Source organism: Peromyscus californicus, unplaced genomic scaffold (genome assembly GCF_007827085.1).
Source record: "Peromyscus californicus insignis strain IS unplaced genomic scaffold, ASM782708v3 Scaffold_5__1_contigs__length_169319896, whole genome shotgun sequence".
NCBI classification, from domain to species: Eukaryota; Metazoa; Chordata; class Mammalia; order Rodentia; family Cricetidae; genus Peromyscus; species Peromyscus californicus.
The window spans coordinates 153,251,201-153,272,331 of record NW_026294573.1 but is presented as its reverse complement, the minus strand read 5'-3'; the positions used below and the strand labels follow the sequence as shown (position 1 = coordinate 153,272,331).

The 21,131-nt window shown below is 36.0% G+C and overlaps 1 protein-coding gene across 1 annotated transcript in view; it reads right to left on the bottom strand.

Moving 5' to 3' along the window:
* Positions 1-252: 252 nt before the first annotated feature.
* Positions 253-21,131, bottom strand: part of Mmp16 (matrix metallopeptidase 16) — a 260,706-nt gene continuing 239,827 nt past the window's right edge. The window contains exons 8-10 of the mRNA XM_052718656.1: positions 17,501-17,651; positions 12,679-12,794; positions 253-9,887 (exon numbers count right to left, since the gene is read on the bottom strand). Coding sequence (XP_052574616.1) covers positions 9,553-9,887; positions 12,679-12,794; positions 17,501-17,651 — 602 coding nt within the window. The 3' untranslated portion in view covers positions 253-9,552. The remainder of the gene's footprint in view (positions 9,888-12,678; positions 12,795-17,500; positions 17,652-21,131) is intronic.

Genomic DNA, 21,131 nt, shown 5'->3' with positions numbered 1-21,131 from the left:
GCATTTTTGGCTCCTCTCCTTGATCACAATTGTTTGCATATTGTTATTTGTTAAGCATTCTCCAACTGATAGGGCTAGTAAAATATACTTGCTAATTCAGGAAAAGACACAAGAAACTTTTTTCTAAATTACCCCAGCATTTTCAATTGCTGTTTCTTAATTATGAAGCCAAAGACAGTAAAGACTGATGCTGTCGATCATATTCTACATGCTGGTCATAAATGGAAGCAAATCATGACTAAAACCACAATGTCCATGAACGATTTTTCGGTTTTCTTATTTATTGACAGTTTTTTAAAATTACAACACAATGAATCGATGGTAAATACAGAAGATGCAACAGTATAAAAAGCCATTTAACCTTCCCCTAGGTTAAGACACTTACAGCAGACAAACACTGCCCCATCCAAACCCCTTTTTGAATGGAAATGAAATAAATATAAATTAATAAATACAAAACAAATAACTGCACAGCCCTTAACTCTTTGATTGCCATGGCAAAAACCATGCTGATGATTCTAGCTTGTGACTTTTGTATGGTTAAGATGGCCACAGCAGTCAAAGGGTTATAGCGTTGTAAACATAAGTACCTTGTGAAAATATTCAGTCATGTTACTGATCTATAGAATGAGATTAATAGCATGACCCTTGACCTTTAATGAGGCCTCATTATAAGGAGTCAAGGAGATAATAGCTTGGTGAGCTATTACACAAACTAGGCAACCATTTTATTAACAATGTGCTATGAAGCCTTAAGTTTACTAATAAAAGACAATTTGTGAATAAACACTGTTCAACACACTGGTCAATAAAATCAATGAAAAATTAATTGAAGCACCACAAAATTTTGCCTGATTATATCTGACAGTCATAATACACTTTAGCACCATTTATTTAGCCTTTTATTTGCACACAAACAAGCTTTGTGTTTGTCAGTAGAAGCAATCGGAAAAAAAAAATGCCAAATTTAAGATGGAGTAAATTTATATAATCATGTGTGGGCAAAACCGTAACATTCAACCCTTAAAATCCACTGAGAAAATAAATGTGTTATTTCATGCCTTGTACACAGAAAAGTACATGTTATCAAAACTTTAGTGAGATAATGTAGTGTAAGTACAATGAAAGAAACTCAGAAACTCACAGTTATAGCTTCATACTCTCTCTGTAACTGAAAACATCGAGGGAATAAAGCAAAAGCTAAGGTATAGACAACCACAAGACAACTATCTAAAATCCTAACTTCCTGGCCTTTCTCTCTGCTTCACAGTCTATTGTTGTTTAATAAATCTTGCTTTCCTTTCAATGTTTTAATTCCTAATATCCATACTATATAAATGAAAGGTGATTTTCATGGGAAGCTGTAAAACACTTGTTGTTTGCCTAGGAGACAACTTCCCTCTGGATTGCTTATATCTCATTTGGACTCTGAAAGCTAAATGTCTGTAAAAGTATTTGAAAAAATATATGGTATTTATTTAATAATTGATGGAATCTTCTTTCTCTTAATCTGTCTAGTGAATATATATGTATATATATACACATAAATATCATTACTATATATTCTCAAATATATGTTATCAGATAGCTTATATAGATATCACATATCTATATTCATTGTCAGTTATACTGATTCACTATTAGAATCAAGATAACAATAGGTATTGAAGTCTTAAAACATCTTGAAGATAAATACCACACTGGTGAAGCAGGCAAATTTCTCAATGTCAACAATATTTGATTTGTTTAAAAAATTAGACTATGAACTGATTATATTTTGTTTTCATTAAAAATTAAGCTTATTAAGTTGATATTAGCACAAAATTAAACTAGTAAACTTCATCCATTTACTTTCAATAATATAAAACCAAAATATATTTGATTAAAATTAGATACATGTAAGAAAAAAAATCTTTAAAGGCTTTTATACTTGAAGCAAATTTTTATGGCCAAGTCTCTAAATCCCCTGAAAATAGAGGTCCACCACAGAAATGCTGATGCAGTCAAAACCAATGCAGCAGAAACCACTGCTGTGATATACATTATTCTTTTATTCTATCTCTTTCTTATATATGTAATTTACCACTAAGGAGAAATATCCCAAAGATTCTAGGCTGTAGGCATGCATTTCCTCCTGATGTACTTAAACACTACATTGTGATATTTACCATACTGTATATTTATATTTGATACATTCTCCCAAAATAAATTTTCATTGCTATCTTATCATCAGACAACAGCAATTATACTCAGCATTTCACTTTTTTTCAGGGGAAGAGCTCTATAAAAATATATGCCAATGAAAGAGTTTGGAATGTGATAAGGACTGTGTTTTCCATGTAATATTTGTTGGAAAATTCTGAGAAACAAAGACACATCTCCAGGGTTTCACCTATGTGCTGCTAAGTTCTCGTTTTCACAAACAGAATGGTAATAAAATCTGATTTGAAAAATAACAGAATTGGGGTGGAAAAATTGGTGACTGAAAGGAATCAAATAACGATCACAGAAGCAGGGTGGAAAATGCTGATGATCACTCACTCTTGATTAGAATACATGTTTGGTTGACTGTGAGAATTTGGATTCATGAGTATAGAAAGGAATAATGGATTTCATGTCATATATAAGAAGGAAATGATGATCCAACATAAATTCCTAATTTTACATAGGAAATGGAATTCACAAGGAGCAAGAAGTGAGGTGATAATGTTATTTCAGAGTAGTAAAAATTATTATATTAGAAAACCCCTGTATTACTACTGAAACCATTCATTAAAAGTAAGTTTTGCCGGGCGGTGGTGGCGCACGCCTTTAATCCCAGCACTCGGGAGGCAGAGGCCGGCGGATCTCTGTGAGTTCGAGGCCAGCCTGGGCTACCAAGTGAGTTCCAGGAAAGGCGCAAAGCTACACAGAGAAACCCTGTCTCGAAAAACCAAAAAAAAAAAAAAAAAAAAAGTAAGTTTTATACTAACAAGTGGCCTATTGGTATACAGAAAGGGAATGAAATCCAAAGGTATCACATGAGAGCAAACATGCATTCTAGTGACTTCAAATAGACAGTCTACACAAGGTTTTATTCATCTATATCCTGGCAAGACAGGCCAACATAGCAACACACATTCATACAAATATGGCAAGTACAAGCAGCACTGTAGCCTATCCTAGGGAAAAGCATCCTTTCATGTCATACCTCAGAGCTACATAATGTATGAGGCATGTATCAAAGGCCTGTGTTAAAAATACTATGCTTGTGATCCAATCTAGCTACGTATCAAGTGCTAGGAAGAAGTCTATATATAAAACACTTTTTCCCATGAACAAAAGCAGGTGAAAGAAAATAGAAAATGTCTTTGTGAGCTGGGATTTTGTTGTTTGTTTGTTTTATTCTTGCTTACCATTCTTTCTTTCCATTTTCTCAGTGAAATAAAAGTTAGTGATATCTTACTTTGAAGCTAAGTGGCAGAATAGGAAAGAGTTATATTTATATTTGATATTTTCTTCCCTTCTTAAGGGCATAACTATCCAGCTCTGTAGCAGAGCACATGGCAATGTCATGTGAATCAGCACAACACTCCAGCTTGTGATATGTTTTCCTGCATAGCCCGGCATGTCCTTTCATGGAAGGACACGTTGAGCACACATCTGAATAATATCATTATGTTAATATAAGAAAAATTCCAAGACACACTGCTTTTTCAGTTGAAAGGCATAGAATCTCAGATCTCTCCATATATGAATGTCCTCCATATATAGCTTCTTATGCTTACAATGTACTGATCACAAGTACTGATTTTGCCCCATTTTCTTTAAAAAGCATTCACTACTAATGCCTGTGAAGCCTTCATTATATCACTAAACTTCTCGTAGTCTTCTATCACTGCTTCCTATAAATACTAGATTATTTTGAAGAAATGATGTATGTCCTGTTTTGTCATCAGTTCATAGCCATGTTCCAACACTGAAAGCTGCTACTTCTGGATCCTACCAGAAAATAGATGGGAATTTTGAAATATCACCAGTGATTTTTCTCTGAATTTCTGTGAATATGTCAAGTCAATATTCATTCTAGGCTTTCTATACTATTGACTTATATGTCAGAGTAGACATGTTGAAGGAGATATAGATAATTAGATGTTATTAACCTTACCTGAAATATTTAAAAATCAACTCAAACTTAGACCAATAGAAAGACATGATAAACGATGTCAGTGGTGCATTATAGACAACGTCTACAATTAGATCAGACTAGAACACTAAGGCAACTTTTGCTACTATGCCAAGTGTTTTGTGTTCTATGATTATTGAGGTAAATTTCTATCCTAGAGAAATGGCTTTTCCCACAGGGTTCTAACATCTCTCTGACTGGGGATACTGAATGCATATTTTTAACATTTTGGGTTTATGAGGCAATGGATAAGTATCAGATGCATTTACATGGGTCACATCTAATGAGCACTGACTAAGTATATACATTGATAAATAACATACTCATCACTGGTGTGAAGAGCTTGAAGTTTCATTTTCCTCTAGTATTTTTGTTCTTGCTAAAGTAAAACTTCCAGTTGTAATATTATAGATTGCTAGAGTATGACTTTATATTTTATAAAAGATTGGTTTTGTCCTTCTCCATTGCTCATTCTACTTATAAAATGTAGCTTTCATATTAATGGTGTGGTACTATCCTTGGTTGTTAGTTTATTTTGCTAAGTTTAGCCTTAAAAAGGACTTGTTTCAACTATATGACATAGCTATACTTTCCACTCAGGCAACAGGAAACCTGTCATTAGACTCTGGCACTTGTTTCCTGGGGTTGTTATACATCAGTATTGTGGAGGTGAATGCCTTTGGAAAGAATGGCTAGATTCTACTCTATGAGTTCCTTGACCCCTTCTGTGGTATCATAGATTAGTGAAGACTGTATCTGTAGCTCTTTGCCATAGGTCATCTGAATGTCACACTTGTGCTTTAAATGGTATGTCGTGTCTATGATATCTTGGAACATGCTCTTTAAGGTATAAAGAATTAAACATTTTGCTGTGATTACTGTAAATATTTTCTCACCATCCCCAGGCTTATTTCATTATATACTACAATCTCACAGACTCAAAACTATCATCAAATCACTGCCTTTATTTGTTTCTGGAAATAAATACCAAATACCTAAAAAATTGGTTATTTTCATGACTTTTGTTTAACATTTCTATTCAAGTATAACATCTATTCTTCTTCAGATAGCACATTGAGTTCAATTAATATGGGCGCACCAGTTACTCAACTGTAAGGTCCACATAACAAGAATCTGAATTTGTGCCATATTAGAGATATCAACACAACATGGAGAACTTGAGAATATTACATTACTCTTCCTAGGATCCAGTATATACACTCTCATTCAGATATCACACTGAGCAGTAGAATCTAGGCGATGCTCTTATATCCACTACATTGCATTGTAATCATTCACAGAAATGAAATAAAAATAAATGCACAGTATTTGAAAAGCCAAATTATGTGTTGATAAAAGAGACTGTAGGCAGCTTGAGAAACAAACATTTTCTTATCTCAGTAAAGCTGTCTCTATCTTTTAATACTTAGTAATTGTCTTTTGGTGATTATTTCTTAGTACTTTGTTACATTTGGTTGAGAAAAGCATTGCTCTCTGCTTAGGAACAGAAACTACATTTGCCAGCAGCGCCTATTATTCTCTAATTGAGCTCTGTAACCTCTGCCATGTCAGTGAACGTCTGTCTTCACCTGCTGTGGTCGCCGTCTCTGAAGAAAACTTGGTTCTCAGATGGGTTATCAGGTACCTAAAATCACAACTTTCTCTACAGAACTGATGCAGAACTACTGCTTTATAGAAAATTCAAACTGATCACTCATCTTAATATTTCACTTAGTCTGATTAATAATATATGGAGAAACAATATTTATCTGAAATTATTAACTATAAATTCACTTTAGGTAAAACCATTACCTTGTTTACAGTTGTCTTCAATATTTGGTAAAGTAATACAAATAATGAAACAGATGAATTATTTTATGAACATGAATATGTTTTCATTTCAGTTTTGGAAATAGTAGGTCTGAGCTACTTATTTAGAGATGACAGGAAAAACTTGATTGGTTCCATGTCTTCACTAATATTGAACTGACATTATGTTCCTCATCCAGAGAACTTCCTTTCTTAAATTTAAATTGTTATTTTCATATGCTAGATTAATTAATCATTTTCATTTTCATGCTTTCTTAAGCGTTGCCATATTTTTCTTTTCTTTTCTTTTCTAAACAAATCCCAAGTGTAAGAAGAGTCAGCAACCATATGAATGAAGTGCCTGGCACACAATGAACAAAGGAACCCCAGTGATTTTTATTACATTGTACTTAGTTCTTATCATTTATGATCTTATAAATGTCTTAGGCAAGATAGTAGACATATAAGCCTTTTTTTAATACATAGACTTCTCATATTCAAGGCAACACAACCCAAATCATATCCATGATGTTTGTCATAATTCAAGCATAATGAAGATTCCTTCCTTTTCAATGCTATGATTATTTTCTAGCCCTTAGGTACTTACAGTCTTGTACTGTGATGAATGAGTAAAGACGCAATAGATTGCTTATTAAAGTTCTTTTTGATTTTAGAGAGAAAAAAAGTTCAACGCACATTGATGGAGTTTCTCAATGATTTGCACATGTCCCAAAATGTTACAGCTCCTCACTTCTATCATTAGAAAAAAAGAGTTTCCAGTCATTTTTTTCCTTGACATCAAGGTCCTGAAAGGATTAAACCCTCTAACAAGCAAACACTGTATAAACAGGCTTATGTATACAGTCCTCCATGCTCTGTAGGAACTAACTATAATATTAGCATCACCTAGAAAGGAAGTTCTTGAAGTAGAAATACAGGGCTGATCCTTGCCCTCCCCTTTCTTATTGACCCTCACATTCAAATCTTTGATGTCCTGTTGCAGTACAATCTGCATTTCATAATGCGGTGCTATGAAGCCATTCCTCTTTCCTAGCTGTTCATTTTGACTTAGCCTCACATGATATATGCTCAGATTGTAGGAAACACCAGTTTTCAAGGCTTTTCAGCATGCCACCCATGATTAGAAAATATTTTCCCCAACCAAATCATAAACATGTAGTTTAACCAAAAGGCATTCTAATTTTCATGCTATGTTGAGTATAAATATAAATTCAAGGCAGCCAAACTATCCATTTCCAAATAAGAATGTATACCTACACTCATTAAAAATCATCTGGAAATGTGTATTATTAGCAAATGAGTAAGAAATTTTCACTAGTATAAAATTCCTGCTTTATATAAAAGCCACACTGGCCATTCAAGTATTTGAGGTTTTTTTTTTTTTCTATGTTTTTTTGTAATTTTTACTAAAATGATGAAATTAAGCTTGAAATTAAAGAAAAAAATTAAAAAATACCTCTACCTATAGGGCATATTCAGAGTGTGCATGTAGAGAGCAAAGCGTCCACCTGCAGATCCAATACCCAAACTCTCTCTTCACTCTAAGGAAACAGCTCTTGCTTACTAGGTTTTGGAGAAGTGACACCAGATTTCCTTCAGTTTGTGCCAGTTTGCAAGTTAAAGGTCAAAGGGCAAAGACACAGAACAGGACTCTTCAGGGAAATTTTTCACAGAAGACAATGTTTAAGTTGTTAATGACAGTCAACAGATCAATATCAAATTCAAGGCAAGCTGTTCATTGTTTCAAAAGCTAATCCCCTCAAAAGCTGGCTTTCACACAAAGCCAGTTGTCTGACTCATGGGGTGCTTTCTTTCTGACCATCTCTAATAAGTTCACAGCCCTGTGGCTGTAAAGCCTTTCACTGCAAGAAGCAGCTCCTAAAATCAATAGAGGTCTGTCAGTTGCTGACTTTTCTCTAGGAAAAAAATATTGATACAAACCTGCTCTGCAGGTCACATGAAAATGACAATACTGCTGTTAGGACAAATGACACTCAACAATGGAATGCTTTGGTGTCTCTTGGCTCTGTCAGTGATCAAATGGATGGCTAAATGCCAGAAGCCACACCAACCCTTTGAGAACTATGGCTGACATGCAATTGGTAATGCATTGGAAGATATTCATGCAAACTCAGAGTCATTGTTTTAATTCCTTTTTAACCCCACAATGCTAACTGCATATTTTATGGCAAATAGAATTTTCATGCAATGGATTTTAAATTAAAAAAATTCAGTATGTCTGAAGGAGAAAAGGCTTAGGTTGTTCTAACCAATTATCCAAATAAAATTTCACTCTCATAAGATACTGTTAACAAAATATCTCTTTTTATTTGCCAGAAAAATTTTGGCAAGTCACATCACTGTTGTTTGTTATAAAACCATTTATGGGTTGCTGTCAGTCATTAAAGATTTACATGGGATTTAAGGTATGCTTTACAAATCTGAACTTGTTGAACCTGTGATGGCTTTCCCTGTTGGCCAGTTCTACCAATGATCAGACTGCAAGACTGATTAACCTGACTCTGTAGCCTGGTCTGATAGTTCTCAAAGGGTTACACCGATGTATGCACAGAGTCCCATGTCTTTATAAAATAACCATCACTTAATTACTTCAGAGACACACGCTTCTTGCTCTGCTTTCTGCTGAGTATTGCTGACAGACCAATGGAAGGCCTGGGACAAAGGCCTAACACAACTGGCAGGAACATCACAATGGTGTTGGGTCAGGAGGCAAGAGGGGGTTCAGAAACATTTCAAAACAATCAAAAGGTCCTGTTTGAAAATAGCTATGAGTATGGAGGTGATGAAACGTTGTGGACAAAGCTGAGAACAGCTGTAGAAAACGAAAAATGCATGTATTATTAAGGCTGTTACTATATTGCAGATATTTTGGCCCCTTGTTTGTTGGAAAATGGCTGTCCCAACAGTCTAGAGTCCTGCATGTCTGTTCAAGATCTCCCACCTGAAAAAAACGATGTGCAGGAGACTATCCATAGTGGTCACAGAGCTATCTTCTTTGGAGACAAAGCTGTTTTGGGTCTTCACACTTTCCTGAAAGTTCAATTGTGGATTTTTGTTGTTTTTAAAACTCTTTCTTCTTTTGTTTTAAAGCAAAAACCTATGGGTTTTCTGATTTGCTCTTTTTGTTTTCTCTCTCTCTCTTTATCTCTCTCTCTCTCTCTCTCCCAGAAATGGGCTCAGATTTCAGAAGGAAAAGTATTTTTAAAAACTTAAGAAGAACCTTTTCTTCTGTTTTTCCTCTTCTGCAGTTAATCCTGAAATTTTACTGGGCATTGAGCGTGCAGAGGAAAGGCCTAGAACTGAATGACAAAGAAAGACAGAGGACTGAAGAACGGCAGATACTGAGCATCATGGAAGATTCTCCATGAATGTATTTCCACTCATGTGCAGGACCAGCAACCCTCTAGGTTTGGAAGGTCAGCCCCGAATCAGGCTGCCACAGCCTGCTCCTAGCTAGGAAACAGCATAACAGCTCTTGTCTTGAATCTCAAGGTACCACAAACTCCTGGAAAAGAAAGAAAAAAGAAATCCCTACATCACACCCACTCTTGCATAGAGCGTTTACAGTACAGTATGTGGCGGGGTGTTCCTTTCCTCTTGAACTGGAACACAGTGTAAACCAATACAAGGAGGCATAAGGCCAAGATGCAGGGAATGACAATAGCTATGGCTTTCACAGTGCTGGCTGTGTTGTCCAGTTTGATGACAATGTCTACATCATCTGGTGGGCTGAGTCCTTCTTTATCTCGGTCTGTTGGTCCATCACAGCCCATAAAATCCTTGAGGATGGATCTTGGATACCCAGGTTCTACTTTGAGTATCTGGTTGTTGAATTTCCAATACTCCTTTCCTTTGTAGAAATAGGTAAAGCCTGGGGGAAAACATACATACACAGGTACTACTTATTTGTGATCATGTATATGCATATAAATGCTAACGAATAGACTACTTCTCAAAACACGTGTTTTAAGATTTTAAGTTCTTTCAATTTCGAAAGAAAGAAAACACAATCCTAAATTCAACTGTATTACAAAGGCTCTGGGTGCTGCATTCCAGAAATGTGCCCTTTCTCTCTGTTTCCTTCCATCCTTCCTTCCTTCCTTCCTTCCTTCCTTCCTTCCTTCCTTCCTTCCCACCTTTCTTCCCTCCCTCCATTTATCTCTTCCTGTTTGAGAAAGGGTCTAAGTTTGGCCCCCAAACTGGCCTAGAACTCTATAGAGCGCAGGGTGGCCTCAAATGTAGGGCAACTATTTCTCTTGCTTCAGCCTTCCCAGTGCTTGGATTGCAGGTGTATCCCACCAAGCCTGGCTCGTATGTTCTAACATCTAAGAAATCTGTGACTGAAATATATGGGTGGCAGACTACCTATTATCTATATCCATTTCTGTTGTGGACTATAAAGAGGGTGTTATTTTTTTTCTGATTTATAGGAGTACTAATAAATAATTCACATCAGAATTATGATATTAACTTTTATCAGAGAATTTTGAATTGCTTGAAAAATTAAACCATTGCTGATCCTTAAACTGCTACCAAGGAGATTGTTCAATGCACAATAAAGAAGTTTCTCACTTAGTCACACATCAGGGCACGTTCTCAACATCTTAGTTTTGGGAAACTTTGTGCTCTTCCTAAACAAGAGGTTCCCATTTGTTATTTAGATAAGAAATCATGACAAATAAGTGGATTGTAGGTATTTTCTTCTTTTTTTTTTTTTTTTTTTTTGGTTTTTCGAGACAGGGTTTCTCTGTGTAGCTTTGCGCCTTTCCTGGAACTCACTTGGTAGCCCAGGCTGGCCTTGAACTCACAGAGATCCGCCTGGCTCTGCCTCCCGAGTGCTGGGATTAAAGGCGTGCGCCACCACTGCCCAGCCAGGTATTTTCTTTTGACTATTGGCAATTCTAACAAGCAAACACATATTTACAGCATGTTGTACACTAACCTCATTTCTGGCTGTAGGTCACTCCTACTTTGTCTTTTCTCCATTTGTTGTCTTCATTTGTCATACCTACTTATTTATCCTAAATTTGTTCCAACTTATGGAATTTTAAATTTCATTATTACATTATTTTTAGGAATAAAGAGAGAATAAACCACAATTTTATCTTAATATATCTGAGTAATACTTCTTGTTCATCTATGAAAAGTTGATATAGGAAGTTTCAAATAATTCAGTAATCTATGATCCAAAATATTACAGTTAAAAATAATAGATGTTTCAAATTCCTAACATACACAAACTTGTGGATTTTCTCAGTAGTATTTTTCAATATTTTAAGATGTGTATCCAGTTAAGTTTCTGATTGTGCTACTTGGACTTTTTTCTTATTTTTAGGTAAAACTAAAAACTAAAACTAACAAACAGGCAAGCAAACAAAACAAAACAGCAACAACAACAACAGAAAAAGACAGAAAAATGCTGTAGAAATTGAAAAATACATTTGGGAGTTACGTATTTTGAACAGAACATTACAGAATAAGAGTTCAAAATGATGATTGTTATTGTATGTTATTACTATGGAAGAGTTACAGTGTTAAAAGCACTGCTTTTATCTTTCATGACTGTTCCAATATTAAGAAGAATTAATTTCTGTTTTTATTTTTAGGAGATATTGGGGTTCAGAGGCAAATACTAATTACTAAGACCAAAACAGACTTAAACCCCTTTCCACAGCTAGAGCTATAACACATGACTTTGTTTCTTAAATACCACTGGTCAGATAAGTGTCACTCTTGGGATAAAGAATTCTGCAAATGCAAGAAATTTTAGGGATGACAGATAGGTCATTATTGGTATCAAGTTTTAAGAATATATATAATATGTTCAGCAATAAGCTATTTAACACAGCTGAGTATGGGTGAAGAGGTCTTTGGTTGGACAAGTAAATGAATTTATGAACTATACTTGATACATAGGAAGCATTCATATGGCATCAGATAGTCATATTTCATAACTGATTAAAGGAAGAATTAAAGCTAATACTTAGATATTAGAAGTGACATTTCACCTAGAAACAAAATGTGAATAAAATATTAAAATTTGGTTACTTAGTTTTAAATTTATGGATTGAAATAAGTCACTATTAGAAGAAGATTCTTAACAGCAAATTTTGATAGTGGTTGACGAGCAAACTAGAGATATCATCTTAATGCTCTGTCTTCTTTGGTTTATGATTATCAAACATAATGTGTAGGGCTTATATGTTGTTTCTTATCATGATAGTCATACATTCATTCTACTCTGACTGTGTTGAGGGGAATCTTTAGTAAGCATGGATTAGCAGAAAGTACCATTGAAATTGGCTGAACTCAGGACAGAGTCTTTGGGACAAATTCCTGTCCCACACATATTTGTAGTATTTTCAAGAATTTTGATAGATATGTATATCATGTCATTAAATAATATCCACTCCTCAATAGTAAAGTATTACTTATATTTTCTTCTAATAAATTTAAATAGATATAAATAAATTAAATATAAATCTGTCCAGTGAGTAATATTAAGCATATATTCTTAAGAAGAAATATAAATAGGAATTACAAATATGAATATACATAATTCATAGTTCTAGTGTCATATTTTCAAATTATTTCTTTTATCATAAAGTAGTATGATATTAAAATAGAAAACTTAGGAGCTAAAAAGTGTGTGTGCTGTGTACCATTTTCTTTGTGGACAAAAGCTCCCTGAGGTGATTCAGGGATCCCCTTCCAGATGGTGATGGGCTTTGGATAGCCAGGGTCCATGGTTTTCATTTCTTCACTATATCTCCAATATCTAAAATTGGACAAACACAATACATGAATGAAAAACATCACTCATACAAGTATTTATATTTTCATTAAATGCTTGCCGTATGGTTATACACCTGTTACTGACTAAAAAAACTGATTGAAATCACTGGAATGACATAAAAATTATTCTCTGTCTTCTGCAATGTATTGTTATCTGTATCTTTCATGTGGTGAAATGATTATTCAATCTTTTAAAGTTAATAATCATGGCAAGTGCATAAAGCTATCTAAGTAGACTTATAACATAAAGTTGCAACCAAAAATCATATATGTACCTATACATGCCCAGATAGACAAACATACATGTTGAATTTTGATTATTCTAAAGATATAATACTGAAAAAACAGACATGCACTTACTTTATTAACATTGGAGTTTTAGATAGGTGGGTATATATACAACAAACCAAATCATCAATGAAGATAGAAAATGATAGGAGCTAGTAACTACTATGAGGGGAACAAGGCATAATGTCATAAAGTAAATATAATACATTAGAAAGTAAGTCCTTTGTGAAAAAATTGATATTTGAGGCAAGAGATGAGAGGAACAGCAACCATGGGAAGAAGTTATGAGAGAGCAGCAGTGAAGGAGGAAGAGTTGGAGAGTAACAGTTGGAGAGCAGCGGTGAGAGAGCAGCAGTGAGAGAACAGCAGTGAGAGAACAGCAGTGAGGGAGCAGGAGTGAGGGAGCAGCAGTGAGAGAACAGCAGTGAGAGAGCAGCAGTGAGGCAGCAGCAATGAGAGAGCAGCAGTGAGAGAGCAGCAGTGAGAGAGCAGCAGTGAGAGAGCAGCAGTGAGGGAGCAGCAGTGAGAGAGCAACAGTGAGGAAGCAGCAGTGAGAGAACAGCAGTGAGAAGTAGTGAGAGAGCAGCAGTGAGAGAGCAGCAGTGAGAAGTAGTGAGAGAGCAGCAGTGAGGGAGCAGCAGTGAGAGAGTAGCAGTGAGAGAGCAGTGGTGAGAAGGCATCAGTGAGAGAACAGCAGTGAGGGAGCAGCAGTGAGAGAGTAGCAGTGAGAGAGCAGCAGTGAGAGAGCAGCAGTGAGGGAGCAGCAGTGAGGGAGCAGCAGTGAGAGAGCAGCAGTGAGAGAGCAGCAGTGAGGGAGCAGCAGTGAGAAGGCATCAGTGAGAGAACAGCAGTGAGGGAGCAGCAGTGAGAGAGTAGCAGTGAGAGAGCAGCAGTGAGAGAGCAGCAGTGAGGGAGCAGCAGTGAGAGAGCAGCAGTGAGAGAGCAGCAGTGAGAGAGCAGCAGTGAGAAGGCATCAGTGAGAGAACAGCAGTTAGAGAGCAGCAGTGAGAGAGCAGCAGTGAGAAGTAGTGAGAGAGCAGCAGTGAGGGAGCAGCAGTGAGAGAGTAGCAGTGAGAGAGCAGTGGTGAGAGAGCAGCAGTGAGGGAACAGCAGTGAGGGAGCAGCAGTGAGGGAGCAGTAGTGAGGGAGCAGCAGTGAGGGAACAGCGGTGAGAGAGCAGCAGTGAGAGAGCAGCAGTGAGGGAACAGCGGTGAGAGAGCAGCAGTGAGGGAACAGCGGTGAGAGAGCAGCAGTGAGGGAGCAGCAGTGAGAGAGCAGCAGTGAGGGAGCAGCAGTGAGGGAGCAGCAGTGAGAGAGCAGCAGTGAGAGAGCAGTGAGAGAGCAGTGGTGAGAGAGCAGCAGTGAGGGAGCAGCAGTGAGAGAGCAGTGAGAGAGCAGTGGTGAGAGAGCAGCAGTGAGAAAGCAGTGAGAGAGCAGTGGTGAGAGAGCAGCAGTGAGAGAGCAGTGAGAGAGCAGCAGTGAGAGAGCAGTAGTGAGGGAGCAGCGGTGCGGGAGCAGCAGTGAGTTAGGATCACAGATTGCATGGTTTCGAATGATGAGATGTAACTACTTACACTCTCTAATGGTTAATGTTAATTCTCAACTTAACTGATACAATAGCTAGGCCCCTGGGCATACTTGTAGGATGCAAATTATCTTAATCACAGTAATTTTTGTTTGTGTGTGGGACCATTCTCTGAGGAAGGGGACCCTGTACTATACAAAATGAAGTATACAAGTTAAGAATTATAAAGGCTTGCTCTCTGGTATTTTACTGGGAATGCAATGTGACTAGATGCTTCAGTCACCTGCTGCCTTTATTTCTCCTACAGGATGAATGACTACTTGAAGTGTCAGACAAAATAACCTCTCTGTTGAGCTACTTTTGCTGGGGTAATTTTTTTTTAGTCACAGCATCCGAAAATGAAACTAGACATAATCTAAAGATCAACCTTAAGTAAATATTTCAGTAGAATTTAAAGTCATATATAATTGTTTTTTTGCATTTAACCAAGTATAATTTGGAATAGGGAAATAAGGCAATACCTGAAAGAATGGACATGGAGAACATATCTTTGAATTTGTAGATGTAAGAACATACTTTGCAATTGGTATAGGATTAAACTTTATTTGTTAGGGGTTTCCTTTACATGATAAATTAAATAATGGAACATCACACGTGCAATTATTTGCAGATGATTTAACTGTTAGTTAAAGTGAATTGTGAAGTGTTAAACTAGAATATGGGGAAATTTTAAATCCTGTGGATAGCATGGTCACTTAATAGCATCATTAAATGCTTAGAAATCAAATTAGTTTTCTGACAACCCTCAATATAATAATATCCATACTTTATACAGGGTATTATGTTTATAGAGAGTGAATCAACACAATATATTATTTTATTACACTTAATTTTTATGTTGTACTTTAAGTTCCCTGTGATAGTGTCCAAACAATAATTACAGCAGCTATGGCACCCAGCTTTGTTTTGAATCAACAAAACAGCATTAGCACCTAATACATCTTTTCTCCATTTTAATAATTTAGAATTAAAATTTAAACTAACTCTTCAGTTCATAGCTCAGTGTGATGTTGAGGCATGCTGTTGCTAGTACTTTGTAGACACAGCATGCCTATGACAATGTTGCTGCCCATTGTTAGCCAGTTTTTCTTCAAATATTGGTGTTCATTTGTTTTGGTATAAGTTTTCTTCCTCCTGATGTATTCTTAAAATACTCAGGCATCAACATTCATCAAAACATCCATATCACAGGCCATGGAACATTCATAGCAATCACATTTCCAGAAGTTATTTTAGGGGTGCTAATTTCTATTATAAATTATATATAGAAATATAATTCTGGGTGAATTTGTCAAAACAAATAAATTTCACCTCTCCTATCAAGAAATGGAAAGTAGAATTTGAGATCATTTTGCAATTTGAGAAAGTGAACTTAAGCTTACATGCTTAGGTTTTCTGTTGCATGTCAGCTTTGATATGTAGCTCACTATCTTGAATGGGATTAGAACTGTTCAACCCTATCCACAGTATCTTACAAAAATTACTAGACTTATAACTACAGGTGCCTATTTTAATTTCATAGATATTTCAACATCAACAAAAAAATCAAACATTTTGGTTTTTTCCCCTGAAAACTGAACTTATTGTTCCAAAGTAACTCTTTGGCACATGGATGGGCTGTCTCATATTCTTGTTTTCTCCATTGACAGAATTATGTAAGCTTGGTGTAGTGGCAAGAGCCTATAATTGTAGCATTTAGGAGGCTGAACAAACACTTCAAAGTCAACTTAGAACACATAGGGAGAACCTTTCTCAAAGTAAGCCTTTGCAACAATATTATAAGGACTATAAAGGACATTATAGCCTTTTCATCTGCTTTGACAGTTGTCTCTATTGCATAATTCTGACTTTAATTAGGTAAATCATTTTAAGACTTATTTATATTTATATGTATGCGTTTGTGTGACTATATACTGCATGTTTGTGGGGACCTGTGTAGTCCAAAAGGGATATGAGGTACCCTGGAGCTGGAGTTACAAGCACTTATAAGCCACCCAGTGTAGATGCTGAGAGCTAAACTTAGATCTTCTGGAAGAGTAGAAAGCACCCTTAATCACTGGGCCATCTCCCCAGGCTAAGTAGGGCATTATCTGTGAAAAGTGTACCTAGTCAACACTTCAAAATAAATCATTACCAGAAATAGTAATCAGTTTTCAGGCATACTTGTGAATCACACTGAAAAGAAACAAGCTTTGCATCCAACACCACATAAAATTTAAAATGTTTAAATAAAATTTAAATTAAAAAAATAAAGAATCCTTTCTATGCTAAGAAAAAAAGGGGGGGGGGGGGGGACAAAATCCAAACTTCTGGAGCAATTTATTTCAGTGACAAATTGCAGGATACTGAATTCCAGACTGAAATCCAGCTGTATCCAGAGGTTACTTCACATGGTCCTTGACATTGTGTCATCTCAGCACTCGTGATTCTTGGTCTCATCATAATCTTGCTCTGCTGCTTAGTGGTATTTTTCAGTATGAAAACAATCAAGGTCACTGGTTTGTTTCTAGCTCATTATTCACTTCTTCCAAAAGAATGTAAATTGTAATGGGTTATAATAGGAGCCTTGGGTTAAAATAGGAGCCTTGTGGTCTTTTCTACTACAATATCTGTATTATTTAGGATCCAATAAAAATTTATCTTAAATATATTATATAAAACACGCTGACAATCTTTCTAGTATACTAATTCTTGTATTTAGATACATACATATCATTATTTACAGTAATGTTTACTATTGAGTAGGGACCTTGACTTTTCAAATCATTAGGTAACTGTTAATGTGTGTATCTGTAGTGTGCCACATTCATACTGACCTGTCGCCTTTGAAGAAATAGGTTTTGCCAACGTCTTCCCACCAAATGGCAGAATCAATACCATGAGGGGGAATTCCATTCCCAAGGGTAATCAAGTCATGTGGGTAACCTGGTTGAAGAGTTGTATCCTTGAACACCCAGTATTTGTTACCTGTATGAAATAAATATAGGCATAGAATATATTAGTGAAACATTAATTACATTGTACAGCATAATACATGCAAGTTACTGTGCAAGACGTCCTGGAAATTGGTCGTAGTCACACCCAGAATATTGACATTATTGCTCAAACATCAATGTCACTTTCAAAAAAGATATAATGAATAAGTACCTAAACAGTCTAAATATGTCAGCTAATCTAAATGTAAAATAAGACAACTACTTAACAATAAAAAAAAATTGTGAGTAAATTCAAAAGTTAAATCTACATTTTAGCCATAAAGAAACACTTCTAAGTCAAGGATTCTTCCCTTCGTTATCAAAGGACCTACTTCTATGAAGTGCTAGCTCCTTCCTGTTGTTTGTACATACTGCATGCCTAATTGATGGTTTGAGGATACCATCTACTCGTTGTGAGCATTTCCAATGGGTTGATTTCTTCCTTTTATTATGTAAGTATTTACAATTTGCTTCAGTCTAATGAAGTCTTTCAGTTTTGTTTCTGTGCTTATTTGAACTATAAAACTTATAAGGGTACCTAAAAGGAGGGAAATTTTAACCCTTCTATGATAATGGCCTAAGGCCCTGAAACTACAAACCCACTTTTAAATGCTTTCCTTTATAAGATTTTCATTGGTCACGGGAGCTCTTCTTACCAATAGAACATAAATATATTTTTAATCTTATCTGTAGATTCAATTTACCACTTAAAGTAGTTTCTTCCTTAAGCAACTAGGAAGCCATTTTTTTGTTCTCTTTTCCTCTCTAGCTGTTGGTTTCTAAACTTCATTTATTTTGTATTCATCAGTACATTAACGTTGATGTTTCCTTCTTTCTTCTTGCTATAATTCTGACTTGTGCTTTCAACACTGAATTCTCAGTTTGCCATTATGAAGGTTTTGGTGTCTTTGGGAGGTAGGGCTTGCTTGGCTGAAATAGGTCACTAGGGACAACCTTGCTCTGTTGCCTTCCCATTAAGGTATGAATAGCACTGCCACACAGTCACAGCTGTTCTGCTTGACTTCCCACTTGGATGGATTGAAATCCCACTGAAACCATAGCAGAAGTCAACTTCTTCCTTTCAGTTGTCTGTCAGGCATTCTGTCACAGTGAAAGGGAAAATGCCTAATACAGATCACAAAATCAATTCTGAATGAGGAGGTGAGGAATGACTATGCTGTTCCCTTTTACTAATATTGAGACCCTGGCAATGAAGTCTGTAATTATCCATTGCCTCAAAGAACTACCTCACGTTTACCCATCTGATGAACAATGTTTTTAACCCAACAGCCTCTTCCAAGCCACTCCCTCTGGAGGTTGACATTCAGAAATTAGTGAGCTAAGAGATGTTATGCCTTACATTTCTTTTTTTAATAAAATTTTAATCTCTCCCTCAGACAAGGGTTATAATTCATTGGAAAATTCATGCTGCAGTTATAGATGTTAAAAATTAAGACAATGTGCTTCCCTAAAAACAATACAACACCAAAGCAGATGGAACCAACCTCTAGTTTGTAATCATTGGTAATCTCATTTATTTTAAAACCTCCCACTACCATTGCACATCATTTAAATTAAAATACTAATTATTGAAAGCATCATGTTTGGATGCTAAAGAAAGTCTGACCACCATCATTATCCATCATGTTAATAGAAGAGGTTAGTGAAAAATAAATGTGCATATACATAGTTGTAGTGACTGAAAAGCTAATAAATAGTAACAATAAATACATTCAAGCTCCAGGAAAAAAATAATTTACCTCAAATTCAGAGAAAATACTTTATTAAAAAACAACATGCTAATGTTTAAAGAATGAGGAAATACCTATACAGAGAGCATCAAGAAGAGCCATTCAAGCAAGGAGAATTTGGTATCAATGAACTGAAAGATCATTGGAGTACAATGAGCAAGGAAATATCACTGAAAATCAATATAATGGGCTCCACCCTATTTGTATTGCATTAGTAAAGATTTCAATGTGATCAAATTAGGGAAGGGACATGATCAAATTTAATTTTGAAAAGATTATTTGGGGTCTTTTGAAAACAATGTAACAGAGGAGAAAAAAGAAATAGGAAGACCAGTCTTTTGTGATAATTATTTCATTAAATGAATACATTCAGTAACCAACTTCCTACATCTTCTATTGTAGGCACTAGAGTGAATAAGAAGGACATGTCCTATCTCATAAGGCTGATGACAGTCTAGTGAAGGGATGATGGAAAACTAACCTTAAGACAAGCAAAGTTACAAATAAACACAACTTTGAAGAGAAAAATTCTTATGTTGAATAAAAGGACATTAATGAGATAGAGAAAGAACAGAAACAATTTTGCATTGAATATAGGAAAGATTCCCAGTCAGTATTTGGTATGTGTATGTACAGATGTGTGAGGGGGTATCATTTGCAGGCGTGTGCACATGTACATGTATGTGGAGGCCAGAGGCCAAATCCATCTGTCATTTCTTAAGAGTCGCATACTTTGTTTTATGAAACAGTGGCCTGGAGCTTTGCAAAGAGTGGCTAAGCCGACTGGATAGTAAGTCCCCATGATCTGTCTGTCTCCACCTTCACCATACTGCAGTTATAACTCATAACACAACCTCTATTCAATCTTTACATATATACTCAAAGACACCAGATCAGTAAGGGTTGTTTGGTACCGAAGAAATATTGAAAGCAAGTGGTGTAATGGGAAAAAAAAAATTGTTGTATGTTTAGAAAAAAGCAGTTGAAGCTCAGATAGTAAGGCTACATGTGGTGACAGGGAATTCTATAGGAGTTTGAATTATATTTCAAGAGACATAGGAAGTCATTGAACAATTATATAAAATGGTTTTGTGATAGTTTAAACTAATCTGTAAGAAATAGAGGTAGGAAGAAGAAAATGCACTCAATCTATTCTGAATTGGAATTGATGGGCATCACTGGCTGACTGGAAGGAATGTGGATAATATCAGAGATTGTTCTCAGGTTATTCTCCATGTGGATAGACAAGAGAGACAGAATATTACTGAATAAGGTAAACAATAGTAGAGATGGGTTAGAAGCTGCCGATTCAAATCAAGAGTGTAAGATATTAGTGATATCCCTGTAAGAAAACCGGTAGAGGTAACTTTATGTGTCAGTTTAATTATAGCAATTTGTAGGCTATAAGCATAAAATGGCATTTGCCAATTTAGGATTCTGTGACGTTATCTGTGGAAGAGTAAATAGCAGTTACAGAAAAGTTATAACCAGGCCTCGAGAAAGAAAGGCCTTCGTAAAAGGACCACACAGAGAACTAGAGAAAGTAGGCAAAGGAGGAAGAATATGCGGTGGTGATGACTAACATAATAGAGGCGTTCAGAAGTGGAGAGCTAGATGGGGGTGGGGGGAGTGGGGGGGTTAAAATGAACAAGCTGGTTCTCTCCAGTGCCAGTGACAAAGCAGGAGGGGGCACAAATGAACAAGCTGGTTCTCTCCAGTGC